This window comes from Lethenteron reissneri, chromosome 40 (genome assembly GCF_015708825.2).
Source record: "Lethenteron reissneri isolate LAM-NWPU_2019-01 chromosome 40, ASM1570882v1, whole genome shotgun sequence".
Taxonomy (NCBI): Eukaryota; Metazoa; Chordata; class Hyperoartia; order Petromyzontiformes; family Petromyzontidae; genus Lethenteron; species Lethenteron reissneri.
The window spans coordinates 675,621-692,576 of record NC_083818.1 but is presented as its reverse complement, the minus strand read 5'-3'; the positions used below and the strand labels follow the sequence as shown (position 1 = coordinate 692,576).

At 46.6% G+C, this 16,956-nt stretch overlaps 1 protein-coding gene across 3 annotated transcripts in view; it reads right to left on the bottom strand.

Annotated features, from left to right (window-relative positions):
• The window catches only part of LOC133352465 (chromodomain-helicase-DNA-binding protein 4-like), a 48,568-nt gene extending 31,905 nt beyond the window's left edge, over positions 1–16,663 (bottom strand). The window contains exons 1-10 of one of the 3 annotated variants that reach the window (XM_061568119.1): positions 16,587–16,663; positions 15,671–15,732; positions 9,796–9,914; positions 8,152–8,358; positions 7,268–7,380; positions 4,488–4,807; positions 2,900–3,051; positions 2,359–2,503; positions 1,587–1,786; positions 379–606 (exon numbers count right to left, since the gene is read on the bottom strand). In XM_061568119.1, coding sequence (XP_061424103.1) covers positions 379–606; positions 1,587–1,786; positions 2,359–2,503; positions 2,900–3,051; positions 4,488–4,807; positions 7,268–7,380; positions 8,152–8,358; positions 9,796–9,914; positions 15,671–15,695 — 1,509 coding nt within the window. In that variant the 5' untranslated portion in view covers positions 15,696–15,732; positions 16,587–16,663. Of the gene's footprint in view, positions 1–378; positions 607–1,586; positions 1,787–2,358; positions 2,504–2,899; positions 3,052–4,487; positions 4,808–7,267; positions 7,381–8,151; positions 8,359–9,795; positions 9,915–15,670; positions 15,887–16,586 lie in introns of those variants that run through there. The other 2 variants (XM_061568120.1, XM_061568121.1) reach the window with 2 other exon arrangements.
• Between the last annotated feature and the right edge of the window lie 293 nt (positions 16,664–16,956).

Sequence of the window (16,956 nt, the reverse complement as noted above, 5' to 3'; positions counted from 1 at the left end):
ATGATGCCGATGACTGAAGTCAGTGGTGTGTGGAAACTCTAGTGAGTGCAAACAATTAGACATCAACATCAGGGTCAAGATGCAAAGTCCCTACACCCCTTCCACCACCAGCCAAACCATGCCCACCCACCAGCGAGCCCACATGTGCCGAACAACCTGTGCACACCCTCCCACCAGCCAACCCATGTTCCCACCCTCTCCCCAGAGCCCATGTACCCACAAAACTGTCCCCACCCACCAACAAAGCTCAGCCGACCACTAGACCATTATGCCCCACCCGTGCGACCACTCTCCCAACAGCTCGCAACGGGTGTTCCCACTAGCTCCACGTGTTGCCCACTGGCCCTGTTTGTGCCCACTGCCCAGGGAGCCCCTCACCGTGCAGCGTGGGCAGAGCCACTCCCCGTTGGGTATCTCGGGGAGTGGAGGGTTGAGGCAATGGATGTGGTACGACGAGGGGCACGTATCGCAGCACAACAGTTCCCCGCCATCCTTGCACACGCGGCAGAACTCCATGTGGTCGTCCTCCTCCTCCTCTCCACCCACTACCTCTTCGTCCTCCTCGTCACCCTCCTCCTTTGCCTCCCACTGGATGCCCTCCTTCTCCTGGGGGAGTAACCGGGGACAAAAGGCAGGTGAACAAGTGAAGGTGATCGACTCTCTCCCCCGTTGCGTCTCTGGCTCTTTGCCTATGAAACAATGACCCCGAGTGTGTGGCACTGTGTGTGCGCGTACATATAGGGAATGGTGATGCAATGGTTAACGCACTGCACTCTGAACCCGGAGACCAGCGTTCGATTCCCGCTTATGGTTAATGTCAGTGACAAATCTGAACTGGTCCTGGATCTCCCCTCGGTCAACTCAGCGTGTAAACATCACCACTGGAGCAAGCGAGGTGGCCGGGGGTGGTATTAGCCACACCTCCCCTCGTGTACCATGTTGGCCCCCACTGGTGCTTGCTAACAGCACTTTCCCTAAACCGCTTATTGTGGGTATACAAGGGATCTGTCTTGTGTGTTTGCCCATTTATACATATTCACCAACACGTGTGTACGCATGCATGCATACGTTCGGGTGTACACGTGTGTGCACATGCTCGTGCGTGTTCATGTGTACATGCACATGAGCGCTTGCACATGAGAAGTTACTCTGCACTCAGCAACAAGTACCCAGGAAAATAATGCTGACAGAGATGACAATGTGAGAATAAACTTATTACGTGAAATTCACGCCATTCTTATACATGAGGCTATCACGAAGGAAGCTACTTTGTTTCACAGAAACAGTTGGGGGTTTCTATGTGTAATCCCAATTGAGTAATTTGGGGTGTAACTTTTAGATTTTGGCAAATTTGGTCCACAACACCAGCAGGTAATGGTACTCATTTCAAATTACGTCAAAGGTCTATTTTAAAGTTTGCTGTACAGCAAGATACCCGTAGTATTTAACGGTGAATATACAAGCTGCAGGAATAACCGTGACAAAAAAAAGTGTGTACGTATATGCATTATTGTGCATCCGTGCGTGCATGAGCGTGTGCATGTGTACACGCGTACGCGAGTGTACACATGAGTGCGTGTACACACGTCTCCGCCGCGTGTGAGTGCGCGCGTTACGCAGTGCGGGCAGCTCCAAGTTCCCTCGGGCGCCTTCTCCAGCTCGGGGTCGAGGCACACGAGGTGGTACGCGCGCGGGCACGTGTCGCACAGGATGATCTCGCCGCCCTGCTGGCACACCTCGCAGTAGTCCTGGTGGTCCGTCTCATAGCCGTCTTCATCATCCCCCACTGCAGCACGACATGGAAGGGGGGGGGGGGGAAACATACACAAGAGGAGAATTACAAATGATGACATCAATAATAAATCAAGAACCACGACGACAAACACAACATCAGTAAAAATAGGGCCTGTTAAACCTCCAAAAATTTTTTTCGGAATTCTGATCTGTTCATAAATTGCCCTTCTGGACCAGTGTTTCCCAAACGCATTTGTTTAAGCAAGATAAATCCTGGACAAGTTCCAAATAATCTGACACTGATCAGCAGGGCTTGGCACGTTAATCAAAAGCCACTGGGGATTTGCCCGGATACTTTTAGAGACCACAATTTAAAAAGTGTGACCCTGCGAAATTCCATAACTCAACCACGACGACGGACAAAACTTCCACCAACAAGCCACGTGCCACAAAAACACAACCATGTAAACACGCGCACTAATAAGAACCACATCAACATAACCACGGCAAGACATCCAAACAAGCAACACAAGCATGCAAACTATCGCCACCCAATGCAACCACACAATTACTCCCCCCTCGGCACAAACCACACCAAAGCGCACACACACATGGGCCCCATACCCTTTCTTTTCTTTTTGACCATCTTTACTCTCTTCTTGGCTTTGCGAACCTTCCCCTGCGAGCTGTCGGACCGCACCGATGAGCTGTTGATGCTCGACTCGTCAAAGTCCTCAAACTCCTCCTCCTCAAATTCTTCCTCCTCGCTCTTCAACGCATGCGCAAGAAAACGCAAAGCACGCACACGTACACGGCAGCGGACAATAGACGCTTATCAAACTAGGACCAATAGATCGGGGTGGCTTTTCATCCAGCAGTGGACAGATAACCGCTGATGACAATGATGAAAAGCGAGCGATTGAGCACACAACGGATATGCCTGGATTGTGGTTGGGCGAGCAGGCGAGGAAGTGGACAAGAAGATGAGCGGGTGGACAAGTAGCAGGACAAAAAACAATTACGAATGGACAAGCAGTGGGCGAGTGAGTAGACAAGCTGATGAGTGCATAGACAATAGGTGGGTGGGCTTTGCATGAGTGAACAAGCAGATCAGCACGTTGACTGGTAGACAAGTGAGCGATCGAGTATGGACCATGTTACTCACTGAGGAGCCCTTCTTGCGCTTGCTGGTGAAGGCACCCAGTTTGATTTTGAGTGGCGCCAGCTTTTTACTGGCCTTGGTGGCCGGCGTCACGACCTTCTTTTTGGCTCCCTCGCCCACACGTGCGCTCTTAGTTCGTCGGCGCGCATTGGGGCCTGTGGGCAACATACGCACAAGCGCGCATACTTGAGTGTGCACGCACACAATAGGCATACAATGCACCAACGCATACGGGAACACGTCTATTATAAAATCGCGGCGTTCCGTTTGTCCGTTAACTATATTGAAATCCTTTCAGAAGGCTTGAATCAAAAAGTTATAGAAAGTGGACCCACCCCCCGATGTGGGGGTAAAAAGTTGATCCCACAGGTTTACAAAATGTTCGACTCCCACCCCCCCCCCCAAAATGTTTTTATTTTGTAGGCATATACGCCTACATACCCTACATATAATAGTCAGTAGAATCTGTACACAGGCCGCCAAAACTCGAGAACACACAAATACGCAAAAAAGCACGGGCACACTAATTTACGTACACACAAAGATCCCCCTTATAGAGTTTAACACATTTTTTAAGCAAGTGCTGTTTGCAAGCACCAATTAAGGTCTAAAGAGGACACAAGGGGGGGGAGGTGGGTGGGCAACACCGTGCCTGGCCACCTTTGTCTCTCCAATGTTAATGTTTAGACAACGCAATAGGTACTTTGAGACCAAGACAAATAGGGAGGCCCAGAAATGTTTATATATTTGTCACAAAAGTTGGTCGCAAGTGGGAATTGAACATGGGTTGCCGAACTCTGTGTGCATGTAAACATACTTGTATGGACAAACAAAGACAAAAATCCCCCATATAGCCTTCAGACTGTTGGAGCAAGTGCTGTTAGTGAGCACCTATGAAGGCCAGCCCACGCACGGTAACACATGCATGTGGACAAGTGTACACGCAACTCCAGACCCATACATGCATGCACACACTCGAACAAAGATGCCACATTTAGCCTCTGTCTCAAAACTATACTTTATAGAAGGTAATTTTATACACCTGAGTGGCGAGCTTTGACGTAGGCAAGACGATCAAACTAACTTCTCCCCATCAAGCGGGAAGTTGCCAAACGAATCTCAAAAAGTCATGAAGTAGACATTCTAAAGTTGTAAAAAATATCACCAAAAAATTCCCAATATTTCAGACAGTAACCACACTGGAGCCTGAATACACACACCTGGAATCTCTCCTAAGTCTGCACAATGTCCTTTTTCCCAGAAAGTCGAGAGACTGTTGCTCATCGCTTTGAAAACCAAAAGGCCACGAAAGATCTAGCGACAAAATCGTTGAGTTGGCAATGCTGCCAATCCCTCCGAACCCCGCCCCCCGATATTCATCCAGCATCACTGATTCAGTCCATTTGCTCGCTCATCAGCGTTCATATACCTCTTTATCACTCTTCTATCACTTAACACATTATTTTTCCCACAGACTTTGCTCCTCAATTCCTCCACACAAGCCGAAGACGAGACGGATTGTTTTTGTCTCTATGGGCCTGTGCACAGCAACTGTGATTTATCCCCCCACCCTTGCACCCCTTGCCCTGACCTTTTCCCTCTTTGGTCTTGGCCTTCCTCAGTGGCACAAGTGGTGCCGGTGTCGCAGCGGGTGCTGCTACTACTGCTTCCTCAGTGGAGGTGGTGGCGCTTGTGACTGGCGTCGTCTCCGTGGTGACGGTTGCCGGGGCGATAGTGGGCATGGAGACGGAGGGTGGCGCAGCTGGGTCCCTGGGAACCGTCGCCATGGCAGCGGCGGTTACCGTGGAGCCCTTGAAGGGGCTGTTGGCGCCAAACTCACGCCACTTAGCTCCAAGCACGGTCATCATCTTCGACACGGGGATCTTGGGATTCTTTTCCGCTATCATAGGCCTGGTGTGGCAAGAAAGAGAAAAGTAGCCATGGAATTAGCGATGTTCGTTTTGCAAACAGAGAAAAACAAACAGAACCATGATACGCAGGAAGACGCATAATCTGAAGGAGCTATAAGGAGCCAAAATATAAGGCAGGCAAATGCAGAAAAACGGAGAGAATAAAATGAAGGACCAACAGGCAGCAAAAATTACACAACAGGTTGAAAATACCCAATCGACATGTTCATATCAGTTGTTAAATAAAAAGTTTAAAGTGTTTGTGCATTAGCTCGGTCTATCTGCAAAGGGGGGTGACAACTCTCGTAAAGTTAATCCAAAATGAATTTCACTTCAGTTGAAATTTGTGTTGCTATTAGGTACTTGCCCGAGAAAAGAACCAGGCGAATTGGTGAAAACCGAGTAACAGCAAGATTCGGGCAAAACTTTGTGATAAAAACCAGTGCCAAATCAATTTGCCCTACTGCTCAAGGCTATGAGGTATTATATTTTTTTGTGAGGCAACATCTCACCAAGCAGCTGGACATCTGTGAAAAAGAACTTTATAGCTCAGCCAATTTCTCCATTATAATAAAGATTCTGATTCTGAATTTTGCGCGTTAAATATTTTTCAGTTCTGTAATTGTCAGACAATGTCCTCTCCCATCTAGTTTGCTCTGCCACTAGAGGGCACTATAGAAGCACTGAAAAGTCACATGACCATGACGTGAAAATATTTTCTACTAGCTTTACTACCCGCTTCGCCCGGGACTTGTATTCTTGTCTTGGATTAATACACAGCCTACGCGGAGGGTTGGAGGGGGGGGATGCGTGACGTCAGCAGGCACACTGCGTAACGCTGCCGCATGCGGGTGACATCACAGATGTGACGTCTCCGCTCACTTGCCGTGAAAAATATTATATGCATTATTGCGCCCCCCCCCCTCCAAAATACAAGTCTACTTTTATACTTTTTGCATTGTGTACAGTCTGGAAGCTACCCACATGCCAAATTTCAAGTTTGTTGCATGTCGGGAAGTATGCTAAACATTTCGAACAGACACATATTCACAAATTTCCCTTTTATATAAACTAAAAAATTGTTTTAGAGGAAAAAATAACTGAATCCCCAAAGACTGAAACTCTAGTAGCAATGCCCATGACAGGTTTGGTGTGCAAAGGCAGCCCCGATTATATGTATTGCTATGCTAAACAAATATTTGTACACCTCAAAAGTAGAATCTCAGTGTTTCCAGCTCACTTCTAATAATCCCCCCGGCAGCACAAAAAGGTGTTTATATTTATCAAAAATTGTGCTGCATACCACTGCCCTTACTTAAGTGTGACCAAAGTCACACCTGGGGTGAATTATAATTACAATACACCATCGTTAGCCGAAAATACTTTTACATTGCGGTTGCAATTCAGTAAGGATGACAGGTTTATCTTCTTGGTTTTTTCGGTAAAGTCACGTAGAAGGGAAGTAATAAAATAATAAAAATAAAACATAATAAAATAATTCTCACGACGTTTCGGCTACAACGCAAGCAGCCGTCTTCAGGTGAAGAATGAGACACTGCCAAGCTAGGAGCTTATATATAAGCTGAGTTGGAGGTGTAAGAAGAGCGCCTTAACAAAAGACTGTGCATATCAAGAGGAATGTAGCATATTCATGACAGGTTTGTACAGGAAAACCTTGGATTGTGAGCATAATTCATTCCGGAAACGTGTTTGTAATCCAAAGCATTCATATATCAAAGCGAATTTCCCCATAAAAAATAATGGAAACTCAGATGATTCGTTCCACAACCCAAAAATACTGTATTCATATAAAAATGATTAATACAAAATACCGTTTTATATTTTTTATTATTGAAATTTAATATAAAGTAATAAAATGTATTAATTCAATTTAATCGTGGCTGGTGTGAGGGAGACGAGAGGAGGGAATTGTGTAGGACGACTTTCGCTTGCAGAAACAGTTACTAAAGAACAGTCACTACACTTGGACACAAAATAAATAAAATGCTTTACGCACACTCGTGGTCACAACACTATAGTAAACAGTATACGCTCGCACAGATGTTGACTATACGAGTGAGGCACGCCGACTGAGACCGAGCATGGGAGACGATTACCCACAATCCCGCAGCGAGAGAGAGAGAACTATTGGCTCAGTTGTGATCACGTGACGCTCTGCAGACAAAGCGTATACTGTACGTACTACAGACCTCACTCGTTTATCAAATTAATATTTATTTTTAAAATGTGCTAGTCTTGCAAAACTCTCGCAGACCAAGTTACTCGCAATCCAAGGTTTTACTGTAATTGTATTTGACTCCAGTTCTGGCTATGCACACCTGATGTGTGTATACGTTTGCGAGCTCTTTGCCCATTTCCACACATACATTTCATTTTATACGATTCTATTCCCTAACAAGAAAACAGGAGGCTCCATTAATGGGCTGAGTGTTGAACTCACCGTACAAACTGGCTGAAGGCCTTGTAGTTTGTCAGCGTGCGGTAGTCATCCTCTGTGTACACGTGGTCCACGTCTGAGAAGCCCCAGTCTCCAAGCATCTGGGCAGCGTTTTTCTACAGAGAACAGAAGGTAGTATTAAACAATGCACACATCTTAACAGCCCTTTTGTCAATCCACTGCTAGATGAGGGCCTCCCTTAAAGCCGTGCAGATCACGGAGTTATTTGACCGCACTTGATCACACTAGTGAATGCTGGTTCGTGAATGCAGGGAGCATAAAAATATGGAGGCATAGACGTAGTGGAACAATGGGTTTAGATGCATTGCCCTCTGCTGCCCACAACAAAGGAGCCCTGCAGCAGCCTATAACAACCTGTTTGTGTATGGTGGTCAAATTGAACGTCAGATGCGGGCAATGCTGGATACAGGAAAGTTTTAGATAGGAGGAAAATCATGGTCACACAAATATTCATCTACTTGCTGAATTTAGTGAAGAAACGAATGATGAACAGACCAATGAAGATACGGAAATATAAACGGATATGACAAACATTCTAATTAACAAACAGAAAGCGTATTATATCTAAATGGACAAAAACCAAGATCTCATGAGTCACATGTTGGGTAAGCCACATCAGCAAACACCAATTATGGTCATCACAGCACGCAAAAAGATGGTGTGCCAAGTAAACACACGGACAGATGGTGGAGTACGCAATAACTTGGTGATTTGGCCATAGTCTACCGAGACATCGACCAAAATAAACTCACAATAACCGAATAATCTATCAATCGACCGAATGGTCAACCGAGTGTGTAAGTGACCGACCAAACGATAGTGGAACAGATTCACTGGCCGGGAGATCGACCGAGCAATTTACCAACCTGTGGTGCGTCGTCGTCATCGTCGTCATCCTCTTCCTCTGCTGCAGCCGCCGCTGCCGCCGCCGCCTCCTCCTTACGCCGCTTGCTGTTCTTCTTCTCCTTCTTCTCCTTGGCTTTCTTCTTTTTCTTTTTGCTGGGCGCGTAGTCGCTGCCCTCGCTATCTGTCTTGTTCTCGTCCTCTGCATCAGTCAGCTCACTCTCGCTCTCCTGTACGTGTCATCGCAAACACAAACATCCAACCCCTCGTGAACCTTTTCAACCACACGCTTGCTCATACCCAATCCCACACAGACTATGAAGGCTGGCACAGACTGTTGGGACACAAGTGCTGTCAGCGAGCACCTATGAAGGCTGGCACAGTGCACGGGTGGGTATGGCCAGCACACCAGTCACCTTGGTCTCCCCGGTGCCGATGTTTACACACCGTACCAGGTACACATTTAAGGCTGTGTCAACCTCGGAGAGGCCTAGGACCGGTTCAGATATTCATCAGTAATGCTGGCTATGAACGAGAATTTAACTCAAATCACCAGGTTTGTAGCGCAGTGTACCAGCCACTGCACTTACATTCCCCTCACAAACACAACAACCGCCATTCGCCACTAAGTGGCGGTGACGTCACCACGACGCTTGTGCCAGGCCACAAACACAGGCACACACAAACACACTGCAACATACAATCATACCACATGCACAAACACTCCCCTTGTTAAAGACATCACTGGAGTGACATCACCGCAGCATGAAGGCTACATTGCTGACAAGCTAATTTTAAGTATTTTCCCACCGAGGAATCTTTAAACTAGTATGTGGCAGCCCATGACAAGGCCGAGAAATTATGTGACTGGAGAAGAGCTCAATCTTAAGCTATGGACCAGAAATTAAACTAAAGTTAACTTACCCACTGCACCAATATCATTACATAAGGCGCTTAAGCACATCACTAACAAATCATTATTGCACACACATCAGTGCAACACGACTCCCAAGTTTTTAACAAAGTACCAATTGAATTGTATGTCACTCGTAGTCATGTAACTAATAATATTCCACAACACAAGCAGAACTGTGACAACAGACCATTGGATCGGTCCTCACATCATGCTTTGCATGTCAACGAACTTCACCATATAAAGAACCAATCAAATTCCATTGCACAAATAAGCACAGCAATGACCAGATTTTAGACATGGTATCAATTAATTTCTATAGATACGTGTGATACTTGTAAATAATATTAGACCCTTTAAAACGGTGCCCACACTCGCATACTGCGTCCTAAAGTTGAGACACCTACAATCCACACATTCCAGCGAGACGCACCTGATTATGGACGTTACAAATCCTTGACCATCACTTCCCATCCAGTGGCAAACGTGGGAAATGCTTCCAAACTATTTCCATAAACCTCGAGTAATCCAAGTGAAAATCAGTTTCGTAATCTATTAATTAAATAATTAAGCTGCAGACTGTTGGGGCAAGTGCTATTAGAGAGCACCTATGAAGGTCGGAACGACACATGAGGTAGTGTGGCAAGAACTACGTCCAAGTTCCATATCACAAACGGGCATGACTCCCATCAGACACGACACAATTATTTAATGGAGTGCAAACCTTCTAAACACACACAACTCCCATCCTCACCTCTTTCTTCCTCTTCTTTGTCTTGACCGGCCTCTCTTTTGATTTCTTTGACGATTTCTTCTTCTTCACTTTGCCGCTATCGCTTTCCGATGGGACGTCGACATCCTCGTCAAATTCGTCTGAAGGAGACACGACACAAACGAGGTCAGGAGGCATTCACTGCACGGGAAACTAGTCGCAACCAGGCATGTGATGAGTCAGCGATTCAAATTAATTACCACACTCGCAATACAAGAATCAATTCATGGCCATGCGAATCAATTGAACATAGCCTTGTCAATCCACTGCTGGATTAGAGCCTCCACACACGGTAAGGGTTGTGGGATTATCTTATATTTCACACTGCTCAGTGGGGATTGGTATCGGGAGGAGGATCATGACCAATTCAGATTATCACTCACAACCCATATTAGCCGTGGCCAGGAATCAAACTCAGGTGGCTGGGATCAGGGCAGCACCGGTCCTCTTAAAAAGGGCTTTTTTACATTTACACAAGATAAACACAAATTCTTACTTTAGTCTGAGACAGAATGTGGCAATACAACGCAGACAAAACAGAATAGGCAAGACAGCAGAGGCAGAAGTATAGATGAGACAGCGCAAATAAGTTGATACAGATGAGTGACAGCACAATCTAGAAGATGATGATAGTGATGAGGATGGAAATTGCAAGACCACGAAAAATGGTGTTTGTGTAAGGGGAGGCCTTCATTTAGCAGTGAATAACCCATGGCTGATGATACATATAAAAACCTATTAGCATTTATCTCACATTCGTTCAAATGCAGCAATGCTTAATTTCAGACGTGCAGTAGTATGTTGCTGAAATTCATTGTATGTGCGAATTATTACTTTAATGTCACTTACTGGTTGAACGACTTTCATATTTAGCCATTTAAGAATGCACTTTTAAAAAATGTGGCCGAATGTCTTAGAAGGTCCAAAATGGCTGAGCCAGTGCCACTGATGTCCCAGGTTCAATTCCTGGTCTGAGCTGCCCATGATTAAAACAGGTTCTGAAGTACAGCGAGTTGGTCTCACAAGCCAGACAACAAAAGCAGATTCTTATCCGCAATATAACTGTTGATGGAAACCTAAAACATAGCATGTTTCCTCAATGATATTACCATGGCGCTAATTAAATTGCCAAATTCCATTGGTGTACTGTACTATTCTCCAATATCTATGCTTTTCACCTGTACATTCTCTAAAAAAACTAAACTTGTTATTTTACCAGGTAAGACCCACGGAGCCATATAGCTCTTTTTCAGAAGGGCCCTGGGTATCAAAAAAGAAATGCTCAACAAGGTGGCTTATCACGTGGAAATTTATAGCAGCCAAATACTCTAAATACATGTTTATAAATGTGGAGGGGAAAACCTGAGGACTCTGAAGAAAATCGAGACAACCAGAGGGAGAACATGCAAACTCCATATATTAGGGTGTCAGGGTCAGGATCGAACCCACGACCTCCTGTAAACAGGCGAAGTAGTTTACATCTCGCCACCTCGATAGGTGGCATAGTGATTGCACAATTACCCCAGCGACACGAGTTAGATTCCGGGCCACGGCTACCTTCATTGGGCAAGTGAGGTCTTAACTTGTCCTGTCCTCCAACTCCTTCACCAACCCACACTAACCAGCATGAATATGATCAAATAGTCCACACGACCTGCATGATGTGGGGAGGCCCTCATCCAGCAGTAGATTGATAAGATGCAGTACACAATACAAGTCAGTGTCTCTGCTCAAAGCATTGCTGTTGGCAGCACTGAAACCATTGGAGGAAATTCCATATCCACATTGCGACCAAGGCCAGCCATCCACCAATTCACCACTGTGTATTAAACAAATTGGTTATACTGCATTTGGCAATGTTGCACAAGCACAAACACCAAAAAAAATGTACATTCGTCAATAACACATTGGCCTTCAAAGGAAACATATACAACCACCACTTTTCAGCCAATGGGCTTTTCTTCATAGCAGAGGTCAGAAAGTTAAAAAGAGTATCAAATCAATGCGCTATTGTCAAATGATAGCCAAAAATCACATGAGTCGCATCCTAACGTCAAGGCGCCGAAATGATGACGTCACCATGCAGCCCCCCACCCCGTTTCGTCGAATGCATTATCACAGCGTGGTGTTGGGGGAGGACCAATCAACCAGAGGCACGCATTAAATTACCAGCGTCAACCAATCACAAGGGGGTGGGGGGCGTTCAGAGAACATAATAACCTGAGACAACCGGAAGTTGCATCACGCTGGAGCGGAATTCTCATTTCCCACAGCGATTTAGACCCCCCCCCCCCACAACATCCACCCCTGCCCCCCAAGTGGGACGTGATTGGCAGAGCGCCTCGACCAATGGGATGCAAGTATTCGCTACGTCAGCACGCTATGAAATTGGAAAGCGCGGAAACCCAAGAAACGTGCGAAGTGATGGTGGCGGGGAGGAGGGGAAGATGGCGAGTGGGGGAGGGGTAGAGTGGAGGGAGGGGGGTCGCTGGGGGGGGAAGTGGAGGAAGGGGTGGGGTGGTGGGGTGGCGGGGAGGGGTGGGGTGGTGGGGTGGCGGGGAGGGGTGGGGTGGTGGGGTGGCGGGGAGGGGTGGCGGGGTGGGGTGGCGGGGAGGGGTGGCGGGGAGGGGTGGCGGGGTGGGTGGCGGGGTGGGTGGCGGGGAGGGGAGGGGGCGGACGAGGGGAGGGGGCGGACGAGGGGAGGGGGCGGACGAGGGGAGGGGGTGTAGCCCCCCCCACACTCCCGCCCCTCGTCCTGCGTGACAAAGGGAGGGAGAGTGGGGGATGGGGGGTGGTGGGGGGGGATGGGGGGTGGTGGGGGGGGATGGGGGGTGGTGGGGGGGGATGGGGGATGGTGGGGGGTGATAGGGGGGAATAGAGTCTCATTAAAGCGTTATGTTGTAATACTAGAGCAGAGGCAGACAGTATTATCATGTACATATACACAAAACCACCACGCAGACATAACATGCAATGTGTACAAAACACCAAATCGCGATACCGTATGTATATATCGGGCAGACATACCATCTGGGTTCATGTACTCTATACAATAAACACATGTCAAATGCACTAACACAAGCGTGTTACAGAAATATGTAAAAACCAAGATAAGCTGCACTCTTTAGAACTTTACCCATCTGTGGATTGATGAAGTACATTTATATGAATGTACGTGTATAATCACAGCCCACACAGGATACAGGAAAAAAACCTGACATTACAAAACACCACATGAGCTCATGATGTGAATATACTCAAGGCATACAACAGGAAGGTCATATATAAACACATAGACAACAATCTTGAGACAACAAGAAATTGTGTACAATACAGCACCCACAAGGGACAGTGTCGACACTGGGACACACGAGGCAGACACTGGATTGAGATTAAACTACGATAACATACACGGCACGGAACATACGGAAACATGCACGACACGAACACAATATGCATTGAATACATGGACATATACTTACATGGAAACAAACATACCTCGTGTTGTGTATGCGTGACATTATGTAATATGGACACATAATAACACAAACGCGCGATACTTAAAAGATGTAATTGACAAGCAAGGAAAACCCACGTCTTGAGACACAAACGTTATATGCACAGAGACACGCAGGCTGCGATACAATAAAGGCAATTAAAAGATCCCCAACAGACGTTGAGACTGCCAGACAGAAAACACAGACACAACGAGACTCAAGACACATGACAATACACAGAAGACACAAGCCACAAAATATGGGACACAGGATGCTAAGACACAATGACCATACACAATCGGAACACAACGCCACGACCTATAACAGCTGAAAGCTCAATCACAAGGGTCCATGCACGCCATGTCCTGATTAGGTTTGCAAGAGGATCTTGGGTTTCGTCGATTATGGAACTCTTGCCTTAAAGGTTTTGGTGTCTCGTGAATAGGGAGGGGTGTGATTGTGATATTATGGTGGATGGAGAGAGGGGCGAGACGGGGGAGATGTGGCGAAACACGGGGACGTATGGAGACACGGAGATATGCGGGAAACGCTAGGAGATGAGACGGGCATACGAGCTGTACAGTACTGTATATGGGATATCCAGAGCTAGGAGAGACATGTGGAGATCAGGAAAAGCACTGAGAGGCGGCAGAGATGGAGGGGACGCTGAGCGATGCGAAAGTAAAATGTGGATGAGAGGACAGGCAGGTGGGGGAAGAGACGGGGAAGGTGAAACACGCAGATGCGAGTGGAGATTAGAGACTCCCGGGGAGTAATGGCGTGAGATGTGCAGATCTTATGAAGATTTTAAAGAGGACCGAGGACGAAGACGATCATCTACAGATGCCGAGGATGACGTGATAGTGAAAAGCAGGGTAAGAAGCATTGTGACATTGTCGAGGCAAATTGTTTAAAGGTTAGAAGATGTCCGTGACTGTTTAAGAAGATGTTCACGACGATGACTGTGCTACTATGTAAAGATTCCATATTTGATAGGTTATGCGTTAATGATTGTTGAAGATGTGAACGATGTCCGTGATATTCACGTTCGTGTAAAACAATTGTTAATGCTGCGTACGATATTGATGTTAAGGGATGTTGGAAGAGGATTTCAGATTGTGCGGTTTCGTTGTTAGCGATGTTCATAACTTTGATGACAAAGCTAATAGCAATGTTAACGATTGTGTAAATTTTAACGTTGTTTTTTAAGACCAAGCACGTGTGTGGCCTGGGAGCGCATGCGTCCTGCCCTCGCCTAGCGCCGGGGCCTAGTCGCGGCACGGAGCCTTTCCCGCCCTTTCCCTCGACTAATTTCGCTTCAAATTATAAAAAATGTCAAGTACAAACACACAATGTAACGTTACTTTAACTCCGTCTCGGATCGGCAAAACTTTAAACACGAAAATTTTATCTAAATTTGATAAATGTTTGCCTGAAATGCCACCGAACGCCGGGTATGCGAAATAAAGGAAACTCGGACCCCCTGAGGTTTTCTAGCGATTACTCTCACACAAGTAGACACGATGATTTACATACAATACACAAACACAAAATACACAAAGCGCGTGTAAACATTACAATAAACACATTACACTTTTCCCAACCCTGCTTATTTAAGCGGTAGGGTGCCCGGTTTTTAAACCCACATACCGCATTCATGTGTCAAAGCACACAATTCATATTATTACATTATCATCACCAAGTATTTGCGTAACGCAATATAGTATTGCGTTGAAGATAGGTATTCGGATCATTAAAACCTGGTTTAAAGTTCGGACGCATACGGCTAAGATCGGTACGATTGAACAAATGTCATGCGACAATGGCAGAAGGGGTTTGGGGGTGAAGTATAATCTAAGTTCTTATACCGGCGTTAAAGAATATTTAACTCGCATTGCTTATCCAGATATATGCCCAACGCAAGGACCACGCCACTCTACTAGAATGTCACTGTACTGTACAATACTTTTACATATTCAGGATTACCAAAAGTTTAAACCAGAATTGTGCACAGCCACACACTGCATACACATTATACACACAAAAGCTTAACATTCTACACCGTGCAGGATTAATGAGCATGGACAGTACTGGAATGTTAGATGCGATGTGACCGCGACAATCGCACAAAAAAATCACCCTCCTAACGCGTTGTTAGCGAGCACCTATTAAGACCAGCTCGCCCCACAGACGCAACCACGACACACTCATACACTCCACTACACACACCAGAGGTAGACACACAACATACCAACACCACACACACATCGAAGACACCACACAAAGTCATAATAACCACGACAGGACCACATAACGACGACAAAGTCGCACACAGGCACGGAGACAAACGCGGCGCTCACCTCCCAGGCCGTCCAGTGGGTCCATGCTGTCCCTCGCCCTCGGCTTCAGTCCTCCTCAGCTCCTAACAAAGCGTCCCAGTATTAATTACCAATCATCGTAAGTTTTACCAAAGTAAGCATTGATCGATATTCAGCAGTGACGTCTCACTGGGTGACGAGGAGCGGACTTCCTCCTGGCGCCTCTCCCGTGAGCTCACAATGAGGAGGGTCTGCATCAAGATGGCCCAGGGCCTGTGATCACTGTGACTCCTCCTACCCATGCCTCGACCTTCCTCCCACACCCCCCCACCACTCTCGTCTCTTCCTACACGATTAGCTCCTCATCATGACGACGACGATGATGGCTGTGGTGATTGTGATGGTTAGTTTGTAATGAATGGTTGGTGATGGTAGTGATGCTGATAAATTTAGTGATCAAAATCCCACCAAGTTGATCATTACAAATTAAATTGCAGTAAATGTTGACGTAAACCAGAATCCTACACCTCTTAACAGTCAGTAAAACTCAAAATGAGATGAGGATTGATGAGGATGATATATGGTGATGTTAAAGACTCAATGATGATGATCTGACGAGGATGATGACGATCATGATGATGAACCTATACATTATACATTCTTGAACCAAACCTTCCCACTACGTATTACAACCTCACGGGAAATTGAGAACTTAGAACTCAGCTGATGGTGATGATCCAGACAATATGGAAAACGATTTCCACACATGACATCCTGTAACCTCCACCCACATGGACTACAGTACTCGACAGTACATGTAAACTGTATGCTATACAGTACACAACGCAGTATACTCCGCGCAGTAGGTGCCCACCACGAATGGTAACACGGTTATAATTAATGTAATTAATGTAACTAATAATAACGCGAATAACAATGATGCCATGAAGAGCGCCACCTTTTAGCGTCTTAACTCTTCCACTTCCAATGGAGAATGAACGTGGGGGAAGAGAAGGGAGGGGGAGGGGAGGGGCGGGGCGGGGGGAACAGCCCCTCCCCTCTACCCCCACCCTCCCCCTTTCCCCCCAGAACAAAGCGGGGAGTGAGTGGGGGATGGGGTGTGGGGGGGAAGGGGGGGGAAGTTGGGCGTGACGTCACGGGCCGGTTGCCAGGGCGACGGCTATATCCCATAATACTAACCTGGCTAGTTTAGTTAGGGGCGGCATCACGTGGTGTGCGCTAACTAGTGGAGGGGGGCAGAGAGGCGGTGGGGGAGGGGAGGGGTGGGTAACACTCCGTGCGTGTGTCAACCCCCATGTGTGTGTGTG